The following is a 27,631-nucleotide window of genomic DNA, read 5'->3' as shown; positions in this document are numbered from 1 at the left end:
TTACACCGCATGACGACGCTTTAACGCGAGAATGATTGCAAAGAATAGTAGTTCTCAAATCTCCCGAAAAAAATGAAAAAAAAAATAAATAAATAAATGTATATCAACACTCTTTTTTTATTAGCAAAGGAAAACTCGTGATAAGAGTATTAAATTGTTATATTCATTTAATGTTACACAGAAAATATTACTATTCCTTGTGAACTACACGAGATGGATCATAAACTAGGAAAACATATAAAGCATCACATGAAAACTGTAATAGTATGGAAGCTTTGAGATGCTAATAATAGTGTAGAGTGTGATATTATAGACATTAAATAGAAGCAAGAAATAATTAAATAAACGATGCAAAAGAATTATGAGAAAAAAAGTGCAATATTTTGACGCCTTCAAATGTATATTCTTAACTAATATGAATACATTACAAAGTATTTTGCAATGAAAGCACTTCATGATCCGTAATACCTTCTATTAGAATCATGTTCCTGCATTTTAATACACGACGTACATGAGATGAATAATGATAATGCCGTTAAAGCGACGGAGATGACGAAAATAAAACAAAACATTCATCATTTTTACACGTAACTTATTAACACATTATTTGAAAATTTTGTTTATATTAATATTTTATTATTTTTATTTATTCATTTCTAAGTAATAAATAAATATTTTCCATTCTATTTAAAGTATGTTCAAAAGATAAAATATTCAAAATAGAATGTGAGGTATAAATATACGTTGTATGCAATTACATTTGAAGGCAATGATAATTATTACTATTTTAAACTCCAATAAGTTGTACAATGAGAACGATCTGATCTATATTATTCAAACTATGGTGAAAGTAAAGACTAAATAAAGTATTACATTTGTATTCTGGGTTGATATCTAAATATATATCTATAATAACATAAAATGAAGGCTTTATAATTGGTAAAGTAATGAACATATAATTTATATATTGCTGCCACCAACTGTGAGCAATTTAGTACTTTCAAATCCACCTGCTTACTTATTATTTTATTTTATTCAATGGTGATTCTTACGTAATACAAAATATAAAATAACTCTTTATCTCATTATTTAGTCTGATTACATGACCACACATGAGCTTGTTCTATAGAACTACCACAAAGCTGAGTTTATATACAATACTAAAAGAACAAAGTGACATTTAGGTATTTCAAAGGAATATTTTAAATTAAAAACTATAATTAAACAATGAAATTAAATTTCGAATTGAATATTATTCAATTAAAACTATATTTAATTCTGGTATTTTATGTTCAAAAATTGATACGAAAGATTTTCTATTTCCTTGAACAAGTAGAATAAAGAAATGATGCAAAAGTTATTATACATGAGAGGTTGATATGACAAGAGGTGTAAAATCAGCTTCATATCGAATTCAAAATCGGTGTTTGTAGTATGCAATACATAGATATAATTACATATCTCTCCTTAGACTTAAGACTCAAGAGAATACATATCTGAATGCCTGAAGCACTTGAAACGAGTTTTCCTATCCTTCGTTTCACCAAAGAACCCTTCTTCATGTCAGTACACATACAACTATTCTATCAAGATACTTCCAAGTTGTATCACAATCCACATTCTGTTCAGCATAAGAGATGCCAGTAGAAACAGGGTTATAGACGTATTGGAGTTGGTGGTAAAACGGTTTGTTCGTTGCATGACCTGGTTTCGTTATTTATGAAGAGTAATTGAGTATTGTCTGTTTTGCATGCAGTTAAACCATATAGTTTAATAATGAATTTACTGTATTTCGTTACTCTTCAAACGAGTTTGTACAACTCAATTATATTCCAACATAATCTGCATATTTTTCATTAAATTTTAGTTTACGTTGAATAATATTGGTTAATTATTAAATTTAACGAAATAAAATTCTACGTTAGTAAATAAAATACTTGTCTCAGTATATCTACATTTGAAAAGGCTTGTTTAAAACTTTATACACTTTGAGAAAATTATTTCGAGAGAGATTTCAATATTTACATATTAAATACATTTTTTTTTCTCATCTTTCTGCAATTCTATAAATAAATCAGTTTCTCTCTCAATAAAATAATATTTTAACTTATTTACACAGAATTCACATGGAGAGTTTTTTTTTTTAAATGGTTAATTAATTTTTCAACATGAAAATCAACCCTTAAATTTTTTATTTCTGTATTAAAATAATTCTTTTCCAATAAATTTTTACTTCAAATTGAAAACTGTTGTTTTAATATTTAATTTTATTCGATTAAAATAATTTCTATTTTTTTTAAACACTCTATAACGGTGATTATTATTATTTTTTACCGTAATTACTAATTTAATGACACGGACTTACTTATTCATCTATCAAAAGTAAATAATTTCAAGCAATAAAATGAAATTATAACCCTCATAAATGTCTCAAAGAAATTTCTACACAATTTAATAATTATTTAATACAAAGATAATCCTATGCAAAGTTTAATCCAGCTTACAATAATAAACGAGAGATTTAATTAATTAGAAATGATTGAAACTTTATGCATATATGTGCAAATGATAATGATACCATAATAAAAATATCATTAAAAATAAACTATTCACTAGATGATAAATAACATGATAAATGTTAGTGGAGAAGAGAAATAATATAAAAAGAAACTCAAAGAAATGGCAATGAACTCACCAATTCCTTTTATATCGTCCTTGTCGAAACAAATTCGAGAGTAGTTTGCCTTGGAAAGTAAAACTCATGGTACTCCATCTCTCACATTCTTACGTTGTTTTGATCGGTGTTTTTATCTCTTTAACAACTTTCACGAAATTCAAGTAATCGTTTCACTATGAAAACTGTAATTTGACACCTGAAAAAATTCAATTACAGAGATTAAAACAAGAGTGGAATCTACTTTAATTTAAATAGAATTTTTTTCCTATTGTTTTACTTTATTTTTTGTTCGCACTTGTTAACCTGGAACAAGTGTATGATGCAAAAAGAGAAGTTTGTATTCCACGAACATGATATATACATTATTATGAACATTTTGCAGACATTGCAAGAATAAATTCAATCACAGAGTTTATAAATGTTGAAAGAGAGAATGAGAGAGTGAGAGGAGATGGAGAGGATGCATACATTGAATGAATACCACTCGTACGTCAACGACAAACGAGGGTAAGTATACGTGGCCTTAGGGGTAAATCCATGAAAAGCTTTTTGTTTGCACACACCAAGCACCCTTCCCTCACTACGATACCACACTTTGGTATAAACTTGTAGTTTCACTGACAACTCTTATTTGACGTAATGTGTTGGTTTTAAATTACCATAAGTGACAGAAACACAAAGACGAACAACAAAAAAATAACATATCATACTATTATAATTGCCGCCGGTCTATGTTGGCAATTTATTTTTTTTTAACTTTTTCTTCGAGAACCCGGGTTAAATTTACAGTTGAGCTTTTGGTAACAAAAGAACAGTCACAAGAATGTATATGAAAAGAGGAGAATTATTTTCTTTGAAATTCTTTGTTCATGAGAAAGAAGGATGGACGCAATGTAAATAAGTGTGTTTATTAAAAATTTCAGAGACAGTCACCTAGAGAGAATGTCTAAAATTATTTTCTCTTTTATTAAAAAAAATTTTGTTTATATTTTTAGAATAAAATTGGAGTTTAAAAAAAAATTATTACTAATAAAATTTCGTATAAGATAATAAATAATATTTCTTAAAACTCTATTTAATTTTTCCACGTCAAAAAATTTTTATTTCCAGTAAATAATCTGTCATTTTTTTACCAAAATGATATTTTTCATTGCAACACTTTTTTTCCGAATAAATATGAGACAGTTGAATTAATAAATATAATATAATTGAATGAAATATGGGAAAAAAGTCAAAATAAGCCGGATATATTTTATTAATTCATATTCGCAATGATATCACCAACAATCCGAGATGCAAAATACAATTTTGCGCATGAGAAAACGACAGACAGATTTGTTTGAAACGGATATCTACTAGTCGGTATATATGGATTTTACGTTATACCAAGGTTTATAGATTTGTCTGGTCAAAAATTGTGACATACGCGAATCACGAACAGAATAGAATTTAAAATTGTTTTTCACATTAGAATCAATAATTATTAAATGTCATGTTTTTATTGAAAAGTTTTTTTACAATAACGAATGTCAAGTTCCCTTGTGCTATAATTTAATATTTTTTATATAAAAACTTCATTACAACAAACAAAAATCGTTTGATGAAAAAAAAAATTCACTAAATAACAACATTGAGTTTCAAAATAAATTGAAAATACATTAAAAATAAATGTATATCAATTATTGCACAATTTACAACAAATATCATTTTTAATTAAATCTCTCTGATGTAAAATTAGAAATATTTCGATTAAATTGTTCAATACAAACATAAAAAAAAAGAGAAAATTATATCCAATTATTACAAATAATTGCATGCAATTGCAAACTGAACATAAAAAAAATGAAATTTTTTAAATAACTTTTAAAAAAGCAAAAACGATTGAAGGATAAAAGTATAAATGGAAAAAACTGCAAGTTAGAATTATTAAAACGATTCAATTTACAAAACAAATGACTAACGACCGCGATAACTCACAGGTGATTTTTTGTCATTTTTTATCGTCTTTACAGATCAGTGATTTGACGATAAAAATAATACCACGTTCAACAACTAACGTTCTGGTGTTTACAACGCACGCAACGGAGAAAAACTGAATACATATGAATTGGCTACGGTGCGTGGAAATCCAAAATGCATGTTATATATTAGCAACGACATAAGGAAGAATACCATATACAGGATTACAGACACAAACAAACAGACAAGGATCGGTCATTGTCTTTGACAGTTATTCTGGAGAATATAAAGGCTATCAAGTAACTTGTTTAGAAATAAACTCAGCAGGTTCAAAGAACTACGACCGGTCATACAGGAAGTGAAAAAACTCGATGATTATGGAGACAATTTAATTGATAAAAAGTCATTCAATAGCATCTAAAAAAAAAAAATCGGCAATTATTGTTAAATTATGGAGTTTTAATTTCTTGGGCAAAAAATATAAATGGTACAAAAGCTTAATGGTTTTGGTCGTTGTTTGAGACATTAATGTTCGGTTGAAAATAAAAATTAAAGTGATAAAAAAAATTTGTTTGCAAGAATGAGATAAAAGCATTTCAAAAGAGCATACTTTTAACTGTGCAATACTTTTTGAACTGTCTTTGAACGATTATTTTTTTGGAAGTTATTAAAGTTAAAAGTCAAAAGTGAGGATTTTACTTTGACAGTCTGAAATCTGAAATATAAAAAAAAAAAAAAAAATTTTAAAGAAGATATTTTAAAGGACAAAAATAAGCTAAATGTAATCCATAAATATACAAAAATAAAAATATTTAATCTATTAATTTTTTTTTTTTAAATAAAATTTGAAATCATTATCACCTACAAAAAAATAAATATTGAATGAATATTAATAAAAAAAACATTTTAAATAGTTTTAAAATTAAATTAATTTTTTTCAATTAAATCTTTTTTCACGCAATAATTTCGGTTATTTTGAAAAAACACAAATAGATGTATATCAAAATGAATCTGATAAAGACAAAAAAAAAAAAATAATTATAGTCGACAAACATAAATTAATTAAGCAAGGCACAACTGGTGCAAAAGTATGGACCTAATCTAAGCGTGAAATAAACAAATGCTGTCTTGCCATACTGAAATATTCATGTATCCATCCAGGAAAATAGCGTGCAATATATGCACGTAAATTAATGAAAACGCATGCGAATATGGAGCCCCCCATGTGGTTTACGTGAAGTTTATGCGCATACAAACCTCCATCAAGAGTATATGGAACGAGCAAAGCATAGGGATAGAACGTGCATTGATATATATCACGTTACATATGAAAGTGTAAGCTATACCGACACATTTATCGACTCGATGTTAGCTATCAGCTTTCGTTGCTAAGCAATATCTGCAGATATTCACGTTAAGCCTTCGTTCACTATTTTTTTCATCTATTTTTATCTGTTTGAACTTTCCGAAAGCAAACTAAAATATGCCTAGATATTTTATCAAGAAAATTTAATGAAAATTTTCTTTTTTACATCAAATATTTTTTTGCTATGTAATTAAACCAATATCACTAAGTGGGCTGCTGAGAATGTTTGGTCGATGAAATTTTTTGTTAAAACATTTCACGAGTATGATAGTCATTATTTTATATTGAATTTATTGAATGCCTTAAAAATGCCATTAATTATTTAAAGAAAAAATCAAATTTCAATTATTAATAGAAAAATGTTTTTTTTTTAAATGTCAAATTGAGTTTAAGTATAAAATGACGAGTAATAATGCCTTTTGAGGAATAATTTTAAAAAAATGTAAAAATTTTTTAAAACGAAAAGTATTTTTCAGTTAATTAGCAACTATTAGGGAAGTTATTAATGTATTGGAGATAAAATATAAGACAATTAGAGGTTCTGTAATAAGTCAATTTTTTGTGTTTATTTATCCACAAACATACATTACTTATTTCTCCTCCGGCAATATCGGAATTTCTGCTTTACATTAGCTCATGTTAAGCACATAAGTAAAAGTCAATAAATAATAGATATCATACGTACTGTAGTACTTTTTAGAAAGACAATTAAATGTTTAATAAACTAATTTATCCCTTGATTAAAGACTCCAAGTTAATAAAGATAAAATTAATAATCTTATCAAGTACATTGATTGAATATTTTTTAATAACAAATAAGCTCGATAAGAAGAAAATGAATATAAAGATAAGAAATTAAATAATTTAATTAAAGAACTATTTTGACTTTTTGCAAGTTCAATTTCAGCAACTAAATAATTTTTTATTTCAACTTCTATAAAACCACTCTCATTTTTTAATTACAAAATATTCGTTTATTTTTATTTCTACTTCAATTTCATGAAAAACAAAAAAAAAAAAAAATCAAAAAAAATTAACTTTAATCTGAGTTTGCTAAAGTTAATTTGGAATCCGGAAATACGAGAGAAATCTAAGTCTCAGTAAGAGAGCCCTACAAGCTTCTCATCCTTTCTACATACACATATACACGTGTACGATACTACGGTATATATACACGAAAAAAGGAAAATTGATCTGTAAGTTTTTTAATGTGACCTGATACTAAAATTTCGAAACTCAAATTTTTTTCTTTCAGTTAAAGAAAAAAACTTATTCCTATAAAAAGCAAATGGGATTATAAACAATCAACCTGTAGCATCATATTGTCATTTTTTTTTTTTTTATTTGTATCATCAGATCAATGAGCTCACACTAATTAGATTTTTTTTTTGCAAGTATCTTGTCTAAAGAAGGGAAATAAAAAGAAAAGTATAAATAAAAAATGTAAATAAAAAGTAAAAACATATTTACGAAATGGTGATTCCACTGGGACCATGAGAATAGTATTTGTTTCAAGTTTTGTTTTTCACACTTGTTAATTACTAACCAACTTCTTATCTACATGGAAAGGATATTATATTGCCGAAAAAAGGTAAAAGTTCTAAATTGATAATAATCTTCATTCAAGATAAAAAAATTATAAGTCTTAAAGTTATAGTTGAAATTATTAAATCATAATTTCTGTGATAATTATATCATTACTTTTTATTATAAATAATAAGTTTCAACTAAGAATCAATTATTACAGAAGTAACTGGAACTCAAGATAGTACTTCACGGAAAAAAATTACTTACATGGAATAAAATATATTTAAAATAAATTGAAAAAAGACACCCTTCAAAAATTTAATCATGTCATATATAACGTCTACAAAACAATGTCTTTCAGTTTGTTTAACAAAAAAAAAAAAAGTATTCTACTAGTAAAATAAAATTGAAATGATGAAAAACTTTAGAACTAGATTTAGCCATAAAAAAATTTTTAAATTTTTGATTAACTTAAATTCCCCACCCCCACCCTTCTCTAGAAGTAATTGAGTTATATTTGTTGCAAAAACAAGAACCAATAACTATAATCCATTGAAAATCCATTTACTACTTTTAAATGTACTTCCTAAAACGTTTTATTCAGTTGCAATAAAGCATAATCTCATAAAAAGTTTTATTTACTATTTCGTGTTTTTCACTCTCCGTAGATTTTACATGAAAAAATGAAAGAGCATTTTCATGTTTATGTTAAAATGTATAAATTACTGTACAAAAAACGTGTAACATCATAAAACATATCATGACAGAGGAAAAAAGATAAAACTAAAAAGTGTATATTTAAAAAATTTTATAAAAAGTGGTAAAATTCCACAATAGAGGATTTTTTTAAATCATAAACAATGAAAAAATATATTATACTTTGTATAATCACGATTTATTGTTAAACCGTTAAAAAAAAATATATATATATATATCTTCAAAAGGAAATTTTTTTTATTTCACATAATTGCAAGGTTTGATCTTTAATTATTCTCAATAAAATGTGAAAGCCAAGAAAGAATTGTAATGATTTTCTCATTGGTGGGCCTATAATCTGCAATATGGTTTGCGTGAATCGTTTACGCCAATGGTCCCGCGAGAAACAACTTTTTGCAAGCAGATGTTCAACTCCCTAGTGTGTTTCTGTTGCCCGTAAACACCACCATTGGAATGTCTAATGAGAGAGTATTCATGTTCTCTAATCGTGATGGAAACTTTTTCGGCAGACTTGTAACTTGTGATATCTTTGCGTAGTCTCTTTGTTCATTCCTTTCTCTTTGACCACCTCCAAAGGTAGCTTGTGAAAATAAAAACCGGCTCCAGTCCAAGCAATTTTATTCCACGCCAGTCTGCAATGTGTAACTTGGCAACTGCTGGCAACTCCCTCGTTATTACTGCCAACTACCAATTTTTTGTATCTTACTATTGCTTCTGACTCTCTTCCATTTCCCTCTATTTCTTCATTAAAAATAAGATATTTTTTTTTTTTCCACCGGAAACTAAAAATTAATGGACGAAAAACTCTTCATTATCGTGTTTATATTTAAATCCGGCTCGTCATTCTTTTTCATTGGCCTTGAAGAAAATATTCATGTCAATATTTTACCAATTAAATGTTATCTATTTAAAATAGAATATTCAAGTAAAATTAAATCACAAATTTTAATATCACATTGCATAATTATAATTCTCATTAAAGTGATTATATTTATCAATTATTAACAATCGATAAATAAAAATAAAAATAATTTCTAATATAAAAAAATTTATCTTTAATTGCCAATTACTCTTGTATAGAAAATTCATCTTCATGAATCATCGTCAGATCTTTTTAATCAGAAATTAGCTCAGCATTTCTGTATTGAAAAATATCTTTAGAAGAAAAATAGAAGATGATAAACATAAAGTAGTTGAGAAGATATTTCATAATGAAATTTAATAAAAAGAATCTGACATGTGTACATGATCAACAATCTTTTATTTATCCAATGCTCTAATTGGATGACTAATTAATAATCTGTTAATTCACATCTCACCTAATTCCATTAACTGATATTATTTTTGTCCCACATTTCTCGTCTTTTTCTCGCTCTCTTTCACTGCACAATTTCACTCAAAATGCACGCAACAATATCACACACGAGCCTTTCATGGTAAAAAAACGTGTAAGTTTCTTTTATAAAAATAGTTATTAGTACATCCATTGATAGCTTCAGCACAGCATGAGTTGGAATTTTTTATAAATAACCTACCATTAGCCTATCAAATGTAATATAATAAATGATTCAAGAGCTACTTACACTCAAAAAATTTCATACTATTTATTCTTTATCTTCAAAAGGGAATAAATTATCAAATAAAATATATATTTTAATAAATCCCAGAAGTATTTATTATTTACAGAAACCATTAAAAATTCAGTGACATAGAAAATGATTGCTAAACTTTTTTAAAGCTCAATATTATTAAAAATTTTCAAAACTTTCGACTTTTAGATTAAACCCGGAGGAAAAATGTATATAGGAATACATCAGGTAGTCAAAGCAGATTTTTTAACGATCTTACGAAACAGATAAAAACCCTCTATAGTATCTCAGAACTTTTCACAGTCGAAGAAATAAAAGTAAAATTCTTGTCTGACAATAAAACGTAAAAAAAAAATCGAATCATTTTTATTTAACTCTTGAATCTTAAAAACATCCTTTACTTATTTGACTTTTCTTATTTAATCATCAATTCTTCGTAGAATTAAGAATTTTCTACTCCAAAAATGCTAGACAAAAAAAAAATATAAACAAAAACTAATTAAGAAGTAAATATGAAATGTAATATTTTGTATTTGACCGATAGAAAAGAGTTTTGAAAAACATAAAAACGAAAACACTAATTTGAAAAAGTCTACAAACAAAACTGGATTCCAATTACGAGAAGAGAAATGAAAATTCCTGCCAAGGTAAACATAAATAATACGGAATATCAAACGTAAGGACAGAAACTAAATATTTATGAATTAAATAAAAATTTTATATAATATAATTTGAGCCTATTAATAAATTACAAATAAAAATGATAAATAATAGACAATAACATTGTGAAATAATTATTGTAATAATTGTTAAAATAATTATTTATAATTAAATAAATAATTAAATTTTATCAGGAAGTTGAGTGATTTATTAATAAAATATTGACATGAAACAGGAAGAAGATCATTTTGTTTATAATTATAAATGAATTATAATGGAATTCTATATTTAAATCCCTTATCCGAGACAAAGTTGCTTTGAGATAACAGGTTATCCCAGTCACGAGATAGTATGTAAATCAGGAAAGAGTATATGTAAATCGAGAACAAAGACTCATGTGTAAGATGAAAAAAAATTTTGTATGCTTGTGAAATAATAGAGAAGACATAAAGAAAGACTCATTAATAAAAGTTACATCATAAATAAATGATGAAGATTTTACATGAAAATTCAGTAGATTAAAAAAGAAATATGAATCATCTTTTGAATAATTACCTTCATAATTGTATGTTTGAGATAAGATTGGTCATATACATATAAAATTTAACTGAAATTTTACTTGATAAAAAAATGAAATGCCTTTTAAATATGTATTTATGACAAGATGTAAATTATAAAATGCATCTAATATAATCGTAGTAAAATAAAACTAAACTTAGATCAGTTTAATGGGTTCAAGTTATTGCCAATATATACAATATCACCAAAAGGATGACATTTATATGAGAAGCAAAAAAAATATTTTATCAAGCAGCAAATTGAGAGACTTGAGTCTTTGACAAAATATTACCATCATAGAAGAAACTAAAGTTGTTTGTGACTCAATGTTTCGATTATTATAACTATTATTGCTATCAATGGACTTACTTCACGATTTTCTTGCAAAAAGAAAAATAGTCGATAGAAATCGAAACAATAGTCAAGGTAATAAAAAATAGCAGCCAGAATAATAGATTATAAGAATGAATAATAGAGAGTAATTTATGAGTACAATGTGGAGGGATAAAAATTAATTGAATTTTTATCTTATTCTACAATTCTTATTTCTTCTAATTAAAAAATTCTTTCAACTGCTATCTTGATTATAAAAGCTTCTCCTCGTTCTCATCAGTGCAAAGTTGATTCAAATCTGACACCTTGGCACTATGCGTTTAGATCTTTCGTGATTCTCATTTCGTTAAGTACTCAACTTGACTCCTTTACTGTCGTCGCTATATAAGTACAAGATAGATCGTAAATTTGTGGCAATTATCATTTGCCATTTTCTCTGCCTCGACACGTAACATTAAAGCCCGTTCATCAGCAAAAAGAGAGCAAAAGAGAAAGAGATCGTGCCGACTCTGACTGCTATTCGAGCATGACCCATAGCCACTCCTGCACGTATTTCTTCAGCCGCAAAAGTCACCTCCATAAATTTCAGGAAAGCCATGGAGGAAGAAACATTTTTATGACTTTGATGGCATGAGAAGTTGGCAAAAGATCAAGAAAAAAAGATTTTTCCTTTTTAATACAAAATTGAACATCATTTTTTTATTTTGCCCTAAAAATTCAGTCTGGGTCCGAGGTATGATTAAAAAAAAAAGAAAAAAGAAAAAAGTAGAAAATGTTTTGATGTTTACTTTATAAATTTACTCTATACACATATGTATTCATATCTCGTATCTCGCGTTCGTTATTTCTGAGCTTTACTGAACTGAATAAAAAAACGGATATCATTAATTGTTTAATTTAACTTCTCGTACAAATTAGAATAAAAAAGAAGCAACCCGCGCATTCATTACAATTTAAATTTAGTAAAGATGAATTATTCCAAAATGTAATAAGAAAATTTTTATACTCATTTTTGTAATACATACAAAATTATTTCGACCGACAATATTTATAATAACTTCACTAATATTTATATCAAACGTCAGATGCAAAAATTTATCTTCCAATCACAACACATAAAAATATTTAACTCCAAACTCCATTAAGACTTCTATTGACTTCATTTATACACTTTCAGTAAACAAAGCGTCGTTCAAGAGAAAAAAAAAAAATTTTTTCTAAATCAATTAAAAGTTGCAGTAGTTAAGCGAAATGAAAAGAAAAATAAATTACTATATAACACTCACCTTTTCCAAGTAGTTCGTAGTTCAAAGGTATCAAAGGGATGTTCACTTGTTTACAAAACACTACAAAAAAAACTTCCCGCCACTGACAAGGTTAAGTAAACCTCTTTAAACGGAGAACACGCGGGCAATGTACAGATCCATTTGACGTTTCCCATGCGACCTAACCTCCAACGCGTCCCTCGACAGTCTACTGGGGTCGTCTACAGGGAAATTCTCCACTCGTTGGCCTCGCATCAGCGGCGCACCCGCTGTCAATAACAGACGAGTGGCGCCGATGGAACGAATCCCGCGCATGTACAAGTACGTTCTGATGTTTAACTACGTCACACTATTTATCCACTTTTACACTTGAGTTTTGTGTACATGAAAAAGCACACTCACCAAGCTTATTACTTAGAATTGAACCTCTGAAAGCTTCTCTACCGCGCGATACATACAACCATCACATAACCAAACAATGTACCCGCACTCTACGAAAGGACTGTCTCTGTTTCCTAAACGCGTATCTCCCTACTCCCGCCACTGATCCACAGTGAATGCCGGTTACCTGTGGAGGGGAAGCAACATTCGCGAAACGTGCAAAGGGAACCAACACGAGGGCAAGGACAAAAGAGTTTAAACTTTATATACTTTATATAACCTTAAAAGGAATATTTGAAGAGCTAACGCATCACTCGTTTACTGAATGTGTTTACTAACTTTGTGAGTTGCTCGAAAATTAATTTACGAAATTTTGTGATGTTAACAAAGTCAATCACCTATTAATACTTCCAACGAATCGCAACAAAAATAAAAGTTTATTCGGTTTAATTTTAATCTAAGATTAATTAATTTCAAATTTACGTCGATAATGAATTGAGAATTTTTTTTGTCAAATTCAGAAGAATCTAATAATGATATTATTTAATGTTGATTAAATAAAGAGAAAATTCGAGAAAAAATTATAAAAGATTCGATAATCGATTGGGCGAATCGATAAAATAAAATCAAATTCGATTAAAAATGGCTACAGCCGACTAATCGATATATTCCAAACGAATCTTGTCAAAGCTAATTAGTTTAATGGAACGTTATCTTTTTGATGTAATTACTTGAGTTTATCATAAATTATTGAATTATTTGGCAGTATTTAGAGGAAATCTGATGCCTGATGGTCTGATCGACAATGAATTATCCCCTTAAATGGAGTACTAACACGAAATATAACAAATTAAAGTTTAAAAATGGATTATTTTGAAAATCGATTCTCATCTAATTATCTGCCAATAATTTATAATTTAATAGTCTATCATGACCTTTGCTTTCAATTAAAATGATTAAAATTTAACGTACTTGAATTACAATGATGATGTGCTGAAACAACAATTGGAGGTAATTAAGACAATATTTTACATAAGCATGATTCTAAGTCACTAACGAATAACTATTATTCTCTTTATGTAGTGTAATTAATGACAAAAGCTGCTTTGGATATTAACGCGTTCAGTAAATAACAAATAAACTCGGAACACAGGTGGTAAATGAATGAAATACGCGGGATTGTGAAAGATTAATAAAATTCAAACATGAAAAGATGAAACTGGAGGGCACCACTGGTCGTTGTTGATTTCATTATCACTTCATACTTCTTTAACAACTGAGCAACAGTACGCTTTATCCACAATGGATGCTGATGCCGTTTTATTTCGTCAAAAACACAAGGAGAGTACGTGTTCAGGATTATTTATAAAACGTAAAATCACACAAAAAGGTTTGGTAAATCATGTCATTGATATTAATAATCTTATAAATAGTTTGAAATTTCCATTTTTATCTATAAGTAGTTTTAGCTTGAATATAAGTTGAAAAATGATAAATAAGAATAACAAAAACTTTTTTCTTTAGAAGAGCAAATCAAATGAATTCAACAACTTATTGGTTATTTTGTATCAAACAATAATTTAAATTTATTTTCAACTTTTATTGCAATACTTTGTCATAAATACAAGATATACAGCAGTTTACATTTAAATTATGAATAGAAATGTTCTCGATAAAAGGTTTTTCAAAGACTTGGTAATAGTTCAGAATTTCTGCTTAAAATGTTGTACATATTTTAATTTATTTCATTAACTTTTGACGTTATAAATTGAACTAATACAAGTTGATATTTATTACTATAACCTTAAATGTAGCTTCGTCTTAGTAATTAGTCAAATTAATTTTCAACATGGGTGACAAGGTACCTCACCCTCAATTAGTCTTTCGCCAATTGGCTTATAATGCTGACGTACCTGACGCTGACGTGAAGTTGCTTTTCTAGAATATAATAATCAGCTTAGTGAGCATACAACATGAAGGAACAAGCTCACATGTTATCTTGGATTAAGCATTACTTGCATCATGAAATAAAAGAAAAAAATGGAATGACAACAGATGAAAAATTTTATTTTCTCAAAACCAGTAAGAACACTCAAGAAAAATGACATTTCACAAAAAATGGCTGCAAAAGTCACTCAGAGAAAAAAGGAAGAAGTGGAACCGACAAAAGCCGAGCCGAGCATTAAGAACAGATTGAAAATTGAATTATTAACGAGGACGACGACGTCCGGCATATAAATCATACGGAAATATTACTTTTCTTCAACGGAAACATGACCATCCGTCTCAACTACACTGCCAATTCTGTCCCCTGTTTTCGCTGTTTCTTTTTCTTTCTTTTCTTCAAAACTTTTCTTTTTTTTTTGCTCACTCTCTTTTAACTTTTCCATTTTCTCTAGAATTTTCATCAAAGTCTCAGTGATTTAACGATTCAAAGCTGGTTCAATATCAGCTAGTAACACTCCTACTTTTTATCTCTCATTCTCTTCTATTTTCGCTTCTCAATCTCATCTAAGTAATAGAGGCAGATTTATGTATTCACTAGATCTATGAAGAGCTACTCAATGTTCATTCTTTTCCCATAAATTGAAGAGTAATTATTGCAAGTAAACACGAAAAATTCATCTTTTAGATATATAAATATATAATTTTTCATCAGATTTATGACGTTCAAGAATTATTGATAAAATAAGATTGTCTTTTCTTTTATTATTGATTTACTTTATTAGCAATTCCAAGTTAAATTATCGTGTAAAAAATGTAAGAATTGTCTGACACCAGTGCATTTTTTATGACATCATTAGAAAAAAATTATTTTGCAATTCAATATGATTGGAAATAATTGATGAGGCATAAGTCAATATAAATTATCATATAATATGATTTTTACCTGACGATATAAAATTAATATCGTAAATTGATATTATTGGTTATCTTTTTATAGCACAAAAGTTAAGAGGAATAGTTCATTTGAATTCTCTAGTGTTCATTGATCAAGATCGGATCACTAATTGACATTTACCTGGAATATGTTTTAATAATTGAGCACAAAAGTATTATCTATTCAAAGCTTGTTTCTTATTATTTAAAAATGCATACTGAAATTGGAGCTTATAATAACTTATCTGATATTTTTTTTTTCAAATGAACATTTGAGTCATTTTTAATTTCAATAAAACACATGACATTTGACACAAGTGAGTGCCATTGACCACAAATACCGCAGAGAAATGCGCATTGAAATCAATGACTAAAACAATAAATGTTGATTTAAATGTATGAGGACTTTTATTTGGACAAAACACAAATAATTTTCAATAACAATCAAGCAACACAGTACGGAACTTTTACAAAAAAAATCCTGTGAAATAATTGTAAACCTTTGTTAGAGAGTTAAAAGTTTTCAGATAAACGTATTAAAAATTTTAAATAAGATATTTTCATAAATAGTTTCACATTTTTTACCTGACATGCGGTGCAACTTTCAAGCGCACAGCCCACGGCTATGTGAAATGAGAATGCAGCACCGTCTGTTCGTTTCCAATATCTCGAAAACGAGTGACAGATGCTAGAGTACGAACAGCCACAAATACGTGCCATCACGAACGATATTATGACACTTTCTGAGTACTAACCACTCATTTTCAAGCTTCTTCCTTTTTCTTTTTGGAATCTTTTAAACTATTTTCTGAATAGTTGAAGGAATTTATTGATCTTTTTGAGAATTTTTCCTCCAACTTTTTCCCTTGAACAAGTGCCAAAAAGAAAAGATGGTTCATTTGATTAATAATAATATTCTTTTTAATCAAAAAATTTTTAAAGCCAATAGAAGATTATTGATGAATGGCGAACTACTTCTATTACTTATAAATCATAAAACTATCTATTACCAAGTCAAGAATAAAGTACAATTATTATTTTAGAACATTTCTTAATACTAAACTACTGTTTTTGAATAATTAAATGTTATATTTATTTAAAGTAAGTTTAAAATAATAAAGCTTGATAAAACTTGTGATCATGTCTAAAATCTGTTATAGGTAAGAAACACAACTCCATTACTTTCACAACATTTTTCATCTGATCTACGTTACCATTATCCTAACGTAATATTGAATGTCATCACCGAAGACATAGTAGCCTAGGTTGATCGGAAATTACAGCAGAGATTGCGGGTAGGATGTAGTTAATGCACCGTAACCATTTGGGAATCCCGGAACATCATGAAAGTTCAAAGGGACACATGGGAAACGATGGTTTTCTCCAATGGCCCTATAGAGAAATTGCACGGATATGGAAAGGGATATAGAAATCGTATTAGCTTCTAGAGCATTTTCATTACAAAATTTATTAGAAAATAATTGTCTTAAGTAGAAATATATATTTATTTACAGTACATTTCACCATAATTATATAAAATTATTTACAAATAGAAATGTATAAAAATAAGTTTCAATAATTCAACAACTATTATTTAAATTATTCAAATTCATGTAAACTTTGTAGAATGCTATCGAAAGAGGGTAAATTTGCATTCATAAATAAATCATGGAGTGAATGTTCTATAATTACCGCAAATACCAAGAGAAGAAATTACTTTAAAAACTTGAAAAAATAAAAAAATAGTTAATAAAAAGTAGTCAAGTCAAAAGCTTTTAATAAAATTAGTATTTAACAATGACTCTTTGTCATCTAGCAACAGTATTTATAACTTAAAAAATTATACAATTATTAAAACTCATCTAAAAATTTTTATGAGTATTATAAATTTATATACAATATTTAATATATACTGAGTATAAAAATAGTATAAATGGCAGGATTTTATTCAACAAAATCATTGATTATTACTCTAGAATGAAAGTTACTATCAACTTATTCTGTATACTTAAGAATTTCATTCTTTCCCCAAAGAAATTTCCTCTCAATGTATTTGCAAATTCATGTACGTGAAAGTTACATCAGTAATCTATCGAGTTGATGGCTAAGCCCAAGTGCTTTGCATAAAGGAGCAGATTGTAGCTTGAAGTAAATTTGTTAACTTTTAGAAAACACAAACAAACATTTGTATTCTCGGATGTGAATAGCTAGGTACACAGTTCAGCCAACCCCCAAGTTATTTATTGATTCAACCTTCATGTTTCACTTCGCATGCTATGTCTCTAAAGAGAAGGATGCGTAGAAGACTTCAGATATTGTTATATACTTTATAGTTTAGCCTCTTTGATCGCATCAGCTTTGCTTCACATGCTTTAGGTGCTTAGGGAAAACTTCAAAACACTTAGCAAGATTAAAAATCTTATTTCTTACACTAAACTCTCTGAAACATAAACAGAATATTAAATTAAATTATTTTACTTCTAAAGTAAATGCAAAGTATAATGAAAAGTTAAATTATAAAAAGTAATTTATTTGAATATTTAATAAAAATAATTGAATATTATTATCGTTTATCTGGTATCCGTAAAATAAATTCAAACAACTTTACTAACTTTACGATGGTAATCAACATTATATAAAATATCATATTAAAAGCGAAAATGATAAAAGTAATGAAGAATAAGATTTATACTTTTAGTATTAATAAAAAAATATAGCTACAAAGTTATGCTTTTGTTAAGTTTGTTTTTAACCGTTTGAAGTTAAAGTTAAAAGGCAATAAGTAGAGAAAATTTTTAAAACTTTTTTTATTACTTTGAGTTGAGTATTAATTTGTGTATAAAAAAAAGAAAAAACAAGTAGTCAAGTGAAAAAAAATTTCTTAAGATTTATATTAAACAATAAGAATATTTAATTTTCCTGTGAAAGTGTCTCATAAGCAGCTTTGCTGAATCCCTACCAGGGCGACAGAGAAATTTATCGCGACTATTTCATAGTTTTAGAGAGAATCCTTATGAATTAATTCTCCTAAAACAAACTGAGTTGTACTATACCAGATTTAACAAAACTATCCTCCTAAAGATAAACTTTTATACTAGACGAACTAACGAGTAAGAAAATAAAATACTAGATTATTATTCATATTCTTTGGTAAACTTTCACTGTTTTTTTTCTTTACAGATTCATTACCTCTGGTTTATCAGCATCAATATAGTTCAATCCAACGGCTTCAGGAACTTGGAGTTCATTGTTGTCTTCTTTGATTCCGAAAGCAACTCGATAAAGGGCTGCTGCCAGAGCAGAGCCTGTTATTGGTCCGAACCAGTAGACCCAGTGTTCCGACCAAGAATTATTCCATATGGCAGGACCGAAGGATCTAGCTGGGTTCATGCTGCATCCAGTATATTTCCCAAACACCATTGCAAGGCAAGATACGGCTAAGCCAAATCTCAAGGCTGTAGAGTCTGTATTAATCTCATTCCGCTTGTCCCATACAGCACATGCAATTGCCATCAATACCATGGTGGCAAGAATTTCCGCCATCAAACCTTGAGCCGTTGAAATCATGGGATTTAGGGCTGTTATACAAAAATTGTGAGCTGCTTCTGGTGAATCATGGAACATCATACCTGTTGGAGTGATCAGCTGTAAGTAGATAACTTTTATTAAATGAAACTATAGTAAATAGAATTGTCGAGAGTTTTATATCTATTTTACTCGAGTACAAAAAAGGATTCCCCTTGGGAAAATATAACTTCAAACAAGGGTAGTGGAGTTCTTTCTTGCAAACTATGTCAATATATTTAAATGTTATTTTTTCTCTATTTCGATTGAAGGATCTTTTATTTTCTATTTTATCATTCATTGACAAATAAAGTATCTTGAATAGTTTTTTGATATAATAACAACATTTTTAATAGAGTTAAAGAAATAATTATATGAAATTATCGAAATTCAAACAGTTAAAAAAAAAACATGATAACTTATAAGGCTTTTTTAAAAAAAAAAATTCAATTATTCCATTCAGATTTTATTATATGATTTTTTCTGGATATTTTAGCACACTCTACTTTGATTTCAATTTTTAAAAAATGCTTTTATTGGATTAGTACTCATATTTTCAAAATTACATCTATTACTCGGAGATGAAAATGAACATCAAAGAAAACTAGGTCATTATCTGAATTTAAATATTCCAACCAATTTTTAAATTAGTGATATATCCTAAAAATAACTCTGAAGATATTTTATTCAATCCATCTCTCAATGCTTCTACTTTTATTTGATTAAAATCGAATAATTTGATAAGTACTTTTGAGATTAATAATAATTTCATTTAATTTTTAATATGACCATTGTAGAAAAAAATAGCTTTCACGAAATGGATTGGAAATCAAATTAAATTTAATCATTTATTGAAAGTATAAAAGTATAATAAAAGAAAAATGTCTTTATCGAATATTTTTAATAAAATCATTCTTCAGTTCAAGATTCTTTCGTCTTTCTGAAGAAACGTTTTTCGTTTTCATCGTAATAAGATGAAATAATTCAGTTGTGAAATCAATCACAAGACGCATAGCAAGTGGAAACGTAGATAGAACTTGTAAATGAATGCAGATTAAGCTAGACCTTGAACTGAAATAGTTTATATCCACAGTATTATAATTTCTACGTACAAATATCAATAATTTTTATCAATACTGTGTAAAAAACATAGATAAATAGTTGATACTAACCTTTAACAGTCCATAACCCATAACTGATCCCAGCATCTGAGCAACTAAATACACCAAACCTTCAGCTATTGATTTTTTCCCTAATACAATAGATCCGACAGTGATTGCAGGATTAACGTGAGCATGACTTATATGTCCAAAACACTGGAAAATACATTGTCTGTTATTAAATTACCATTCATGTGTACATGCAAGTTTAACATACACTTGATAAAATTTATTATTATGACTCATCCGTCAGTTTAAGATCATAGAGTAAATGTGAAATATTTTTTATTGATTTTTCAATTCTTGAAGTTACTGAAGGTTACATGATAACATTTCAATCAAACATATCAAATCAAGATGAAAATGTCAATCATTTTTCGCTTTAAAATCTACCAGATTTTTATTTTTAACTGATGAGTTAAAATTTTGTCGTCATTTTGACAAGAAATCATTTGAATGTTTTATTCCATTAAAATAAGTTTTAATAAATTTTTCATAAAAGAACAATTTATATATTTAATTTGCTAATTGATCTAATTGTAAGTGAAGGATTAAAACCTCAAATGTTTCGTTTTAGTGAAATAGAAATCAATTCAGATATGAAATTTATTACAAACCTGTATAACGATCATTACTGCCAAACCAAATGTCAAATTAGCTTGTAGATAGGACGGCACAATTCCCAAACTTCCAATGCATCCTCCACATCCTAGCAACACTAACATCGCTGTACCCGCAAACTCTGCTGCACCACACAGAAGCGTGTCCCATATTTCACCGTGGCCATACATCATCTTATGTAGCTCTGGAAAAATTTATCTTTCTCAAAATAATGGATTTCACCAATAAGTATCTACGATAGCTGATAAATGATGGTATAACAGAAACTCTATTATTAGTCATAAAATTTTTTAATAAGTTGTATAAAAATTAAAACTTCATTAATTTTACACTAAGTTTTGTATAAGAAATTTATCAGTTTTATAGTGATTTATGATGTTTATGAATGATTAATGAGAATTAACTAGAACTTAACTAGTATTATCAAGATTATATATTCATTCAACTAGAAATTCATTCGATGATAAAATCCAACAGCTCTGGTGAAATGGCTTAATTATTGAGCAGCATTTAAAACAAATATTTCAAGAAGAGTAATAAACCATTAACTAGTTTCATTCTACTAAAATTTCAATGATAATCTCTATAACTCATACTCTAGACATTCCTAAAAATAGTTTATTTATTTCTTATCTTGAAGTAATTTTTTAATTGATCAAAATTCTATTGTTTTAATAAATAGTTCTGTAGGTTTCAGTTAAACAATTCATTCCTTTAAAAAAAAAAAAGCAATTTCTATCGAGTATTAAAAACCTTTTATCTTATCCAAATATTGATTACATACTCACTTATCGTAAGTGAATGTCTGTATAATTAATTAGGTTATTCCTAGTTGAATGGAGTGAGTGTGATTGATAATCCTTCAAAGATCAGTAGAATTTATGATTCAATCTGTGGTATAATTACTCGATTTTAAATCGCACCTGTTACGAGACAAGCGATTTATGAGTCGCAATGTACTTCCAGTGTTTCTATTCGAGAAACTCGGTTGGGATTGTATACATGTGTAGACAATACATACCTACCTAGTATACTAGAAAACAAAAACACAAACGGAAATATATAAGCAGCCTCCGGTGATAACGTTATCATCATAGTTTTCTTTATGATTAATTCACATTTCATTTTATTTTAAACAATGAAGAATTTTAATTAACCATTTTTAATCAAGGTTATTGAGAACTTGATATTGCTAGTTGTCACAGTATTCATTCATATTAAATCAACAAACACAATCTTATTCTGATCAATTATTCATTTTTTCTAATTGATTGTCTATGTAAAGATCTAGTAAATTATTACTATTTATCATAAGAAAATTATTCTTAAGAAGTTTTCAACATTTTTATTTAGTAACAAAAATGAATAAATGAGTAAATAATGATAGATACAATGTTTTAAAATAATCTCTTATTTTATAAAAATTTTTTCATCCAACTATTTGTCATAATACTTAATGTTTTTTCTATTTGTTTTTCTAGTTCCAGTAGTCATTGAGTCAACAATTTTTTTTGGGATAACAGATTTTTTTATTGAATCTACTATCATGTGAGTATCAAAAGTCATGTTGATAAGTAGTTAAGGAATGGGTGTTAAATTTAGACTTTTATCAAAACTTGAACACCTAGCCATCTAAAAATATCATTGATATTATTCACATTCTAAATAATCAATAGTCAAATGGTTTTTCAAAGTTAATATGTATTTTTTTTTTTAGTAACTTTGATATCAATAAGTGAATGATGTTCAAAATATTATTGTTGATAATTATTGACATTGAATCTTGCATTGAGTTGTTGCTTTTATAAAAAAATAATTCTTTTATCAATATTAATTTGCTGAGTTGTCATTAATCAATGGTCACTTATTTTTTTAAAAGTTGCATATTACTGTTTAAACATTTTGCAAACATAAAAGTTCATCAGGTCATAACTGATATGATTAAATGATGTAATATTTGTGATACATAATTTTCTTTTCTCCATAAGACACACCTAATCTTTAGCATGGTATTATTGCGAATAAACATTTACGAGTGAATTTAATAACACGACAGTTCACAGTATAAAAAAAAAAACTTATATGTATCCACTACTATACGAGCACACATGTGTTCCATTTTTTTATATTATCACTCTAAGCCTTGAAATTATTCATAAACGTGCATATCTGTATATGCACTAAAAAAAAATATAAACATGTTTAAGTATGCCGATTTTTAAATAGCTTTTCAGTATTCTGTAAACAACCAGAGCATTCTTTTTAACTTTAAAATCACGTCTAGCTGTGATGAAGTGACATGTTATGTGTGTTCAAAAAACAAATTAGGTGTTAAAAAATTCTCTTTTAGGATGTTGAAAAGTAGATCTTTCACCTACTGGTCAGACTCAATTTATCTTCAAGTGACGTAGTCAGTTGCATAAATGTGATAATAATTTTATCGGGTTCACAAGTATTTAAAACATCTCATTTTATCAAACTTTCTAAATATAATTCTACAAAAAGTTCATGAGAAATACAATCGATTAATTATGTCAAATTTGATTTCACAATAAACTAATTTATCACCATTTTTATCGTTTAGGAAATGAATAATCTCATTGATTATTAATGAGCATTAAATATTATTAATAATAATTTTGAATACAAGAATTTTGTTGGAATGTAAATTTGAGCATGAGATGAAGTTATTTCGATAAAAGCATCAATTGAACAGTTTAATTAAACTATTATGCTATCGCTAACTTCTATGTCCATTAGAGTTCATTTAAAATTGAAATATTTCCACAAGTGTTTTTAATTTTTTCAAATATAATATTCCATTAAATATTATTATCATATAAACTAAGTATAATATTAAATATATATAAAGTGTGGATGATTATCATCGAATAAGCACTAAAAATTTTAAATGAAACCTTTTAACACATATTGATAATTTAATATCTGTGATAATAAATTAATTAATTAAGTTATATTGGTAAAGCTGGATTTAATTAAATTATTATCAATTTTATCTTTGATTGAAATGATTGTTAACAATATTAATATTTGACCGATTGTTGCAACTTTGATGACCTCTGAGTGTTTAATGAAGCTTAAATCGACATTTCGAAAGCTAACCAACTAATTCTACGGCATTCATGTTAGAAGATTAGGCGTTGATTAGGTAGCATGCGACGAAGCATAGGATGTCAGTGCAATCTCCCTATTAGCATCAACGACCAAGGCCACTGTGGAATCGGTGACTACACAAATTAACTAATCACTTAAACAAGAGCATTCTAACTTCCATGTTTCTCTAAGTCTCCTTAGTCATCTTCAAATTTCAACAAATCCTTGAAACTACCTGGTAATCAGAATTAATGTTCAATTGATTTTATATTAATAATTCATAAACCGTTTTTTGCTACCGATTTGGTTGGTTGAAACTTAAGGTTCGAATGTATGAAAGGTTGCAGGGTCGAACATTAAAATAAAAGAATCGATGCGATCGGGGGAAGTTGAAAGCTGTCGAATGCATGCATAATCTAAAAGGTCACAAGCAGAACTCACTGTGCATTTCATTGTAATTTTTAAATCCACCTCAATATCTTAACTTTGATGTACTTGGTAATTAAATAGTCAAAGTAGGTAGTTACTATCATTTTAATATTTCAGATTTTAATTAAACACTAGTTTCTTTTTATTAAATATGAAAAAGCAAAAAAAAAAAAAAATTCTTTATATTTGTTCCCTTGTACTTGAGTTTAGCTTTATTATTATTGATGTCACGTGGATATAGCTGTGAACATTAAATGAAATTGCCACAAGTCTAACCAGTTTTCCTTAATCATGTAATTTGAATTCACGAAAGTTATGTATTTGAATACATAGAAATTTAATTGAAAAAATTAATTGTCACTGTTGTTTTAGATATTTTAAAAATTGATGTTTCACATTTTCTTTCTTTTTATTAACTTTATAAACAACTGATTATTATTTAATTTAATGCACCAAGAGCTACCATTTTATTCTTGTTTATTATTAACATACATTATTTGTCATTATTGTCGATTCTGTTTATAAATCAAACAATAGTTCATATTCTAAACAGATAGTTAATTCGTAATTTTGAATAACTTTTCGTAGAATTAAATGAAGATCCTTGAATTTATAGTAAAGTAAGCATAAATTTGAATAATCGAATATTATTTAAAGTTTTTAATTAAAAATTAACTCACTCAATTTTCAGAGGATGCTTATGATAGCTTGGCTGCTTTGAAACTATTTATGCAAGAAGAGATGAATATGAATGATAGTTTCACAAAAAATGGGCTAATATAGACTTACTCGACTTAGATTCACGATTAGACATCTTTCCTGGTGATTTATTGATCTTGCACTAGATTAAAATTTGTTTTATGAGAGATCTATCACAAGTGACTTTTCAAGGAGAAAGATGATGCTTTCGAGAGAGCGTCTTACTACTGTTTGTCACTCGAAGCAACAACTCGCGTTGTCAATTTTATCATGCAGAACACCCACGGATACCCGATTTTTTCCCCTCCATTCACTCGATTCCTACGTCCAGTGGTTACTGAAAGTACTCGGTGTGCTGCGTTTACATTAAAAAACACGTTATTTTATTTACTGATTGTATTATTGATTAATCTTGATGTCAGCACCTATTACAACAAACTTTTATATTATTCTTCGTTATAAATATTTAGAGTACACTGGAGAAAAAATTTTTCTTCAATATATAAACAGATTTTTTTTTATAAATATTCTTGTTTAAAAGATTTGTAATGATTATATTTAATGCATTATGTACATTATATTATAAAAAATCTTAAATATACAAAATTATCACATTTTCTTCGTGGAAAAAGTGGGTGATTTATAAATAACTTTGTAACAATAAGTAATCAACGAAAGAATAATTAAACAAAAGATTCAAGTTTATTAGAATCATTGATAATAGTAGAAATATTCAGTATAATTTATTATAGATTTTTTTATAAATATTTACATTTCAGATGAATAAAATAGAATAATAATGTTCATAGTTGGAAAATTTTGTCTTGGATTGTATCCATTTCGTAGTATTACCTTCTAATGAATTATTTAGAAATTGAACTCTACAAAACAAGCTTTAGAATAAATTACAATTTGTTGTACTATCTTTCACTCACTGAACAATCATTAATTAGTAATGTAATAACATTTTTTTAGGATTGTTGTCATTAGTTATGAAAACAGCGTAGCTGTTCTATTTTTCCAATTGTAATTCGCTGATTAAACAATCCAATTTTGGGAGAAATAATTTATTTATAAGGGTGAGCTAATAAACAATTCAATTAACAATAGAGTTAAAATTATAATGATTTTACTTTACGATTTTCCTAGCAATTAAAGTGTACTAACGAGATAGAAATACGGATTAGCACACATGAGAGTAGGATATAATAGGGCAGGTAATAGTATCCAACAGTTGTTGAAGAATAAATAGATAAATGGATTACAAATGTAAAGTAGATAAAACAGGAACAAATTAATGTTGAATAATGGAAGGTTTAACAAAGAGCACTTATTGCCAATAATTATTTAATAGCCAGTTGTTAACACTTCGAGTATTCATTTCTCCTTTGCTACGGTTAATCAGTTAAGCTGTTAGTTTAGTTGTCAGTAACTCTTATCAAGTGAATTCTTCTATTCTTTACTACATAATTATATAGTTAAGTTTCTGAATATAACTCATGTGGATGATTTAGACACTTATTATTTGAGAGTTGATGTTGAATCTGTACAACTAACCGTGTTTAGTAACAAGAATTTGTGGAATTATAAAAACGATTTTTTATATCCATGACTGACGTAATGACTCAAATTATATTTTTAATATAATAAATTCTATTTTTTTACGCCTGAAAAATGAAAAAATTAATTTTATGAAAGAATGTGTAAATAGTAGATAAATATTAGATAGTAAAACTTTCCATCTATTAAATCCAAGAGAAATATATTTTTTCTTGCCATTTAACACCGCATAATATGATAATACGCATTTTTTTCACAAAAAGTTTCGCTAAAAATACGAATGTATTTATAATGAGAAGTTGATCTCATTTTTATAAATAATACGAAAGAAAAAGCATCTTTGCTACTCATATATTACTCAAAATAAAAATTAATATGTGATCAAAAATAACTTACAATTTATATTCAATATTTTTTCAAGTATTTACAAGTACACTTAACTAAAGAATGCAACGACCATGAATGAAAATGACAAAGTCATAATAAGAATAGGTATTGATAATATTCAACAAGTTTTATTTTATAAAAAATTATATTAAATATATTTAATAATAAAACGTATACAGAATGAT

General features: G+C 27.3%; 2 protein-coding genes and 1 long non-coding RNA gene across 4 annotated transcripts in view; 1 reads left to right on the top strand and 2 right to left on the bottom strand.

Annotated features, from left to right (window-relative positions):
- Positions 1-13,399, bottom strand: part of LOC118065263 (uncharacterized) — a gene marked incomplete at its 3' end in the record, with an annotated part of 74,074 nt that extends 60,675 nt beyond the window's left edge. Inside the window, exon 1 of the mRNA XM_035080434.1 lies at positions 12,673-13,399. The remainder of the gene's footprint in view (positions 1-12,672) is intronic.
- Positions 13,400-13,630: 231 nt separating this feature from the next.
- LOC118065264 (uncharacterized) lies at positions 13,631-17,184 on the top strand. Its single transcript, XR_004690151.1, has 3 exons — positions 13,631-14,043; positions 14,116-14,422; positions 17,073-17,184. It is a non-coding gene; the product is annotated as an uncharacterized lncRNA (long non-coding RNA).
- A 345-nt stretch (positions 17,185-17,529) lies between these two features.
- On the bottom strand, positions 17,530-25,825 carry LOC118065260 (aquaporin AQPAe.a-like). 2 transcript variants are annotated; one of them, XM_035080433.1, is made up of 5 exons: positions 25,481-25,528; positions 21,254-21,441; positions 20,649-20,792; positions 19,102-19,557; positions 17,530-18,352 (listed from the first exon to the last, which is right to left on the bottom strand). In XM_035080433.1, exons 2-5 carry the CDS (start codon positions 21,428-21,430, stop codon positions 18,344-18,346), a joined length of 786 nt encoding a protein of 261 aa, XP_034936324.1. In that variant the 5' UTR covers positions 21,431-21,441; positions 25,481-25,528; the 3' UTR covers positions 17,530-18,343. The 2 variants fall into 2 exon arrangements, with proteins under 2 accessions (XP_034936324.1, XP_034936323.1); XM_035080432.1 differs by lacking the exon at positions 25,481-25,528 and adding an exon at positions 25,590-25,825 and having other exon boundaries at positions 17,531-18,352.
- Positions 25,826-27,631: the final 1,806 nt, after the last annotated feature.

The sequence above is a fragment of the Chelonus insularis genome, unplaced genomic scaffold, assembly GCF_013357705.1.
Source record: "Chelonus insularis isolate UGA/USDA-ARS -01 unplaced genomic scaffold, ASM1335770v1 contig_284_pilon, whole genome shotgun sequence".
Taxonomy (NCBI): Eukaryota; Metazoa; Arthropoda; class Insecta; order Hymenoptera; family Braconidae; genus Chelonus; species Chelonus insularis.
Note: the sequence above shows the minus strand (reverse complement) of the source record. Positions and strands in the feature narration are given on the sequence as shown.

Bases quoted from the DNA above. Each gene is read 5' to 3' on its own strand.
- LOC118065260 (XM_035080432.1), bottom strand. From the start codon at position 25,614: ATGTCTAATCGTGAATCTAAGTCGA. The intron at 20,793-21,253 runs GTTTGTAATAAA...TGTATTTTCCAG, and splicing joins CAGTAATGATCGTTATACAG to TGTTTTGGACATATAAGTCA. The intron at 19,558-20,648 runs GTTAGTATCAAC...ATCTACTTACAG, and splicing joins TGGGTTATGGACTGTTAAAG to CTGATCACTCCAACAGGTAT.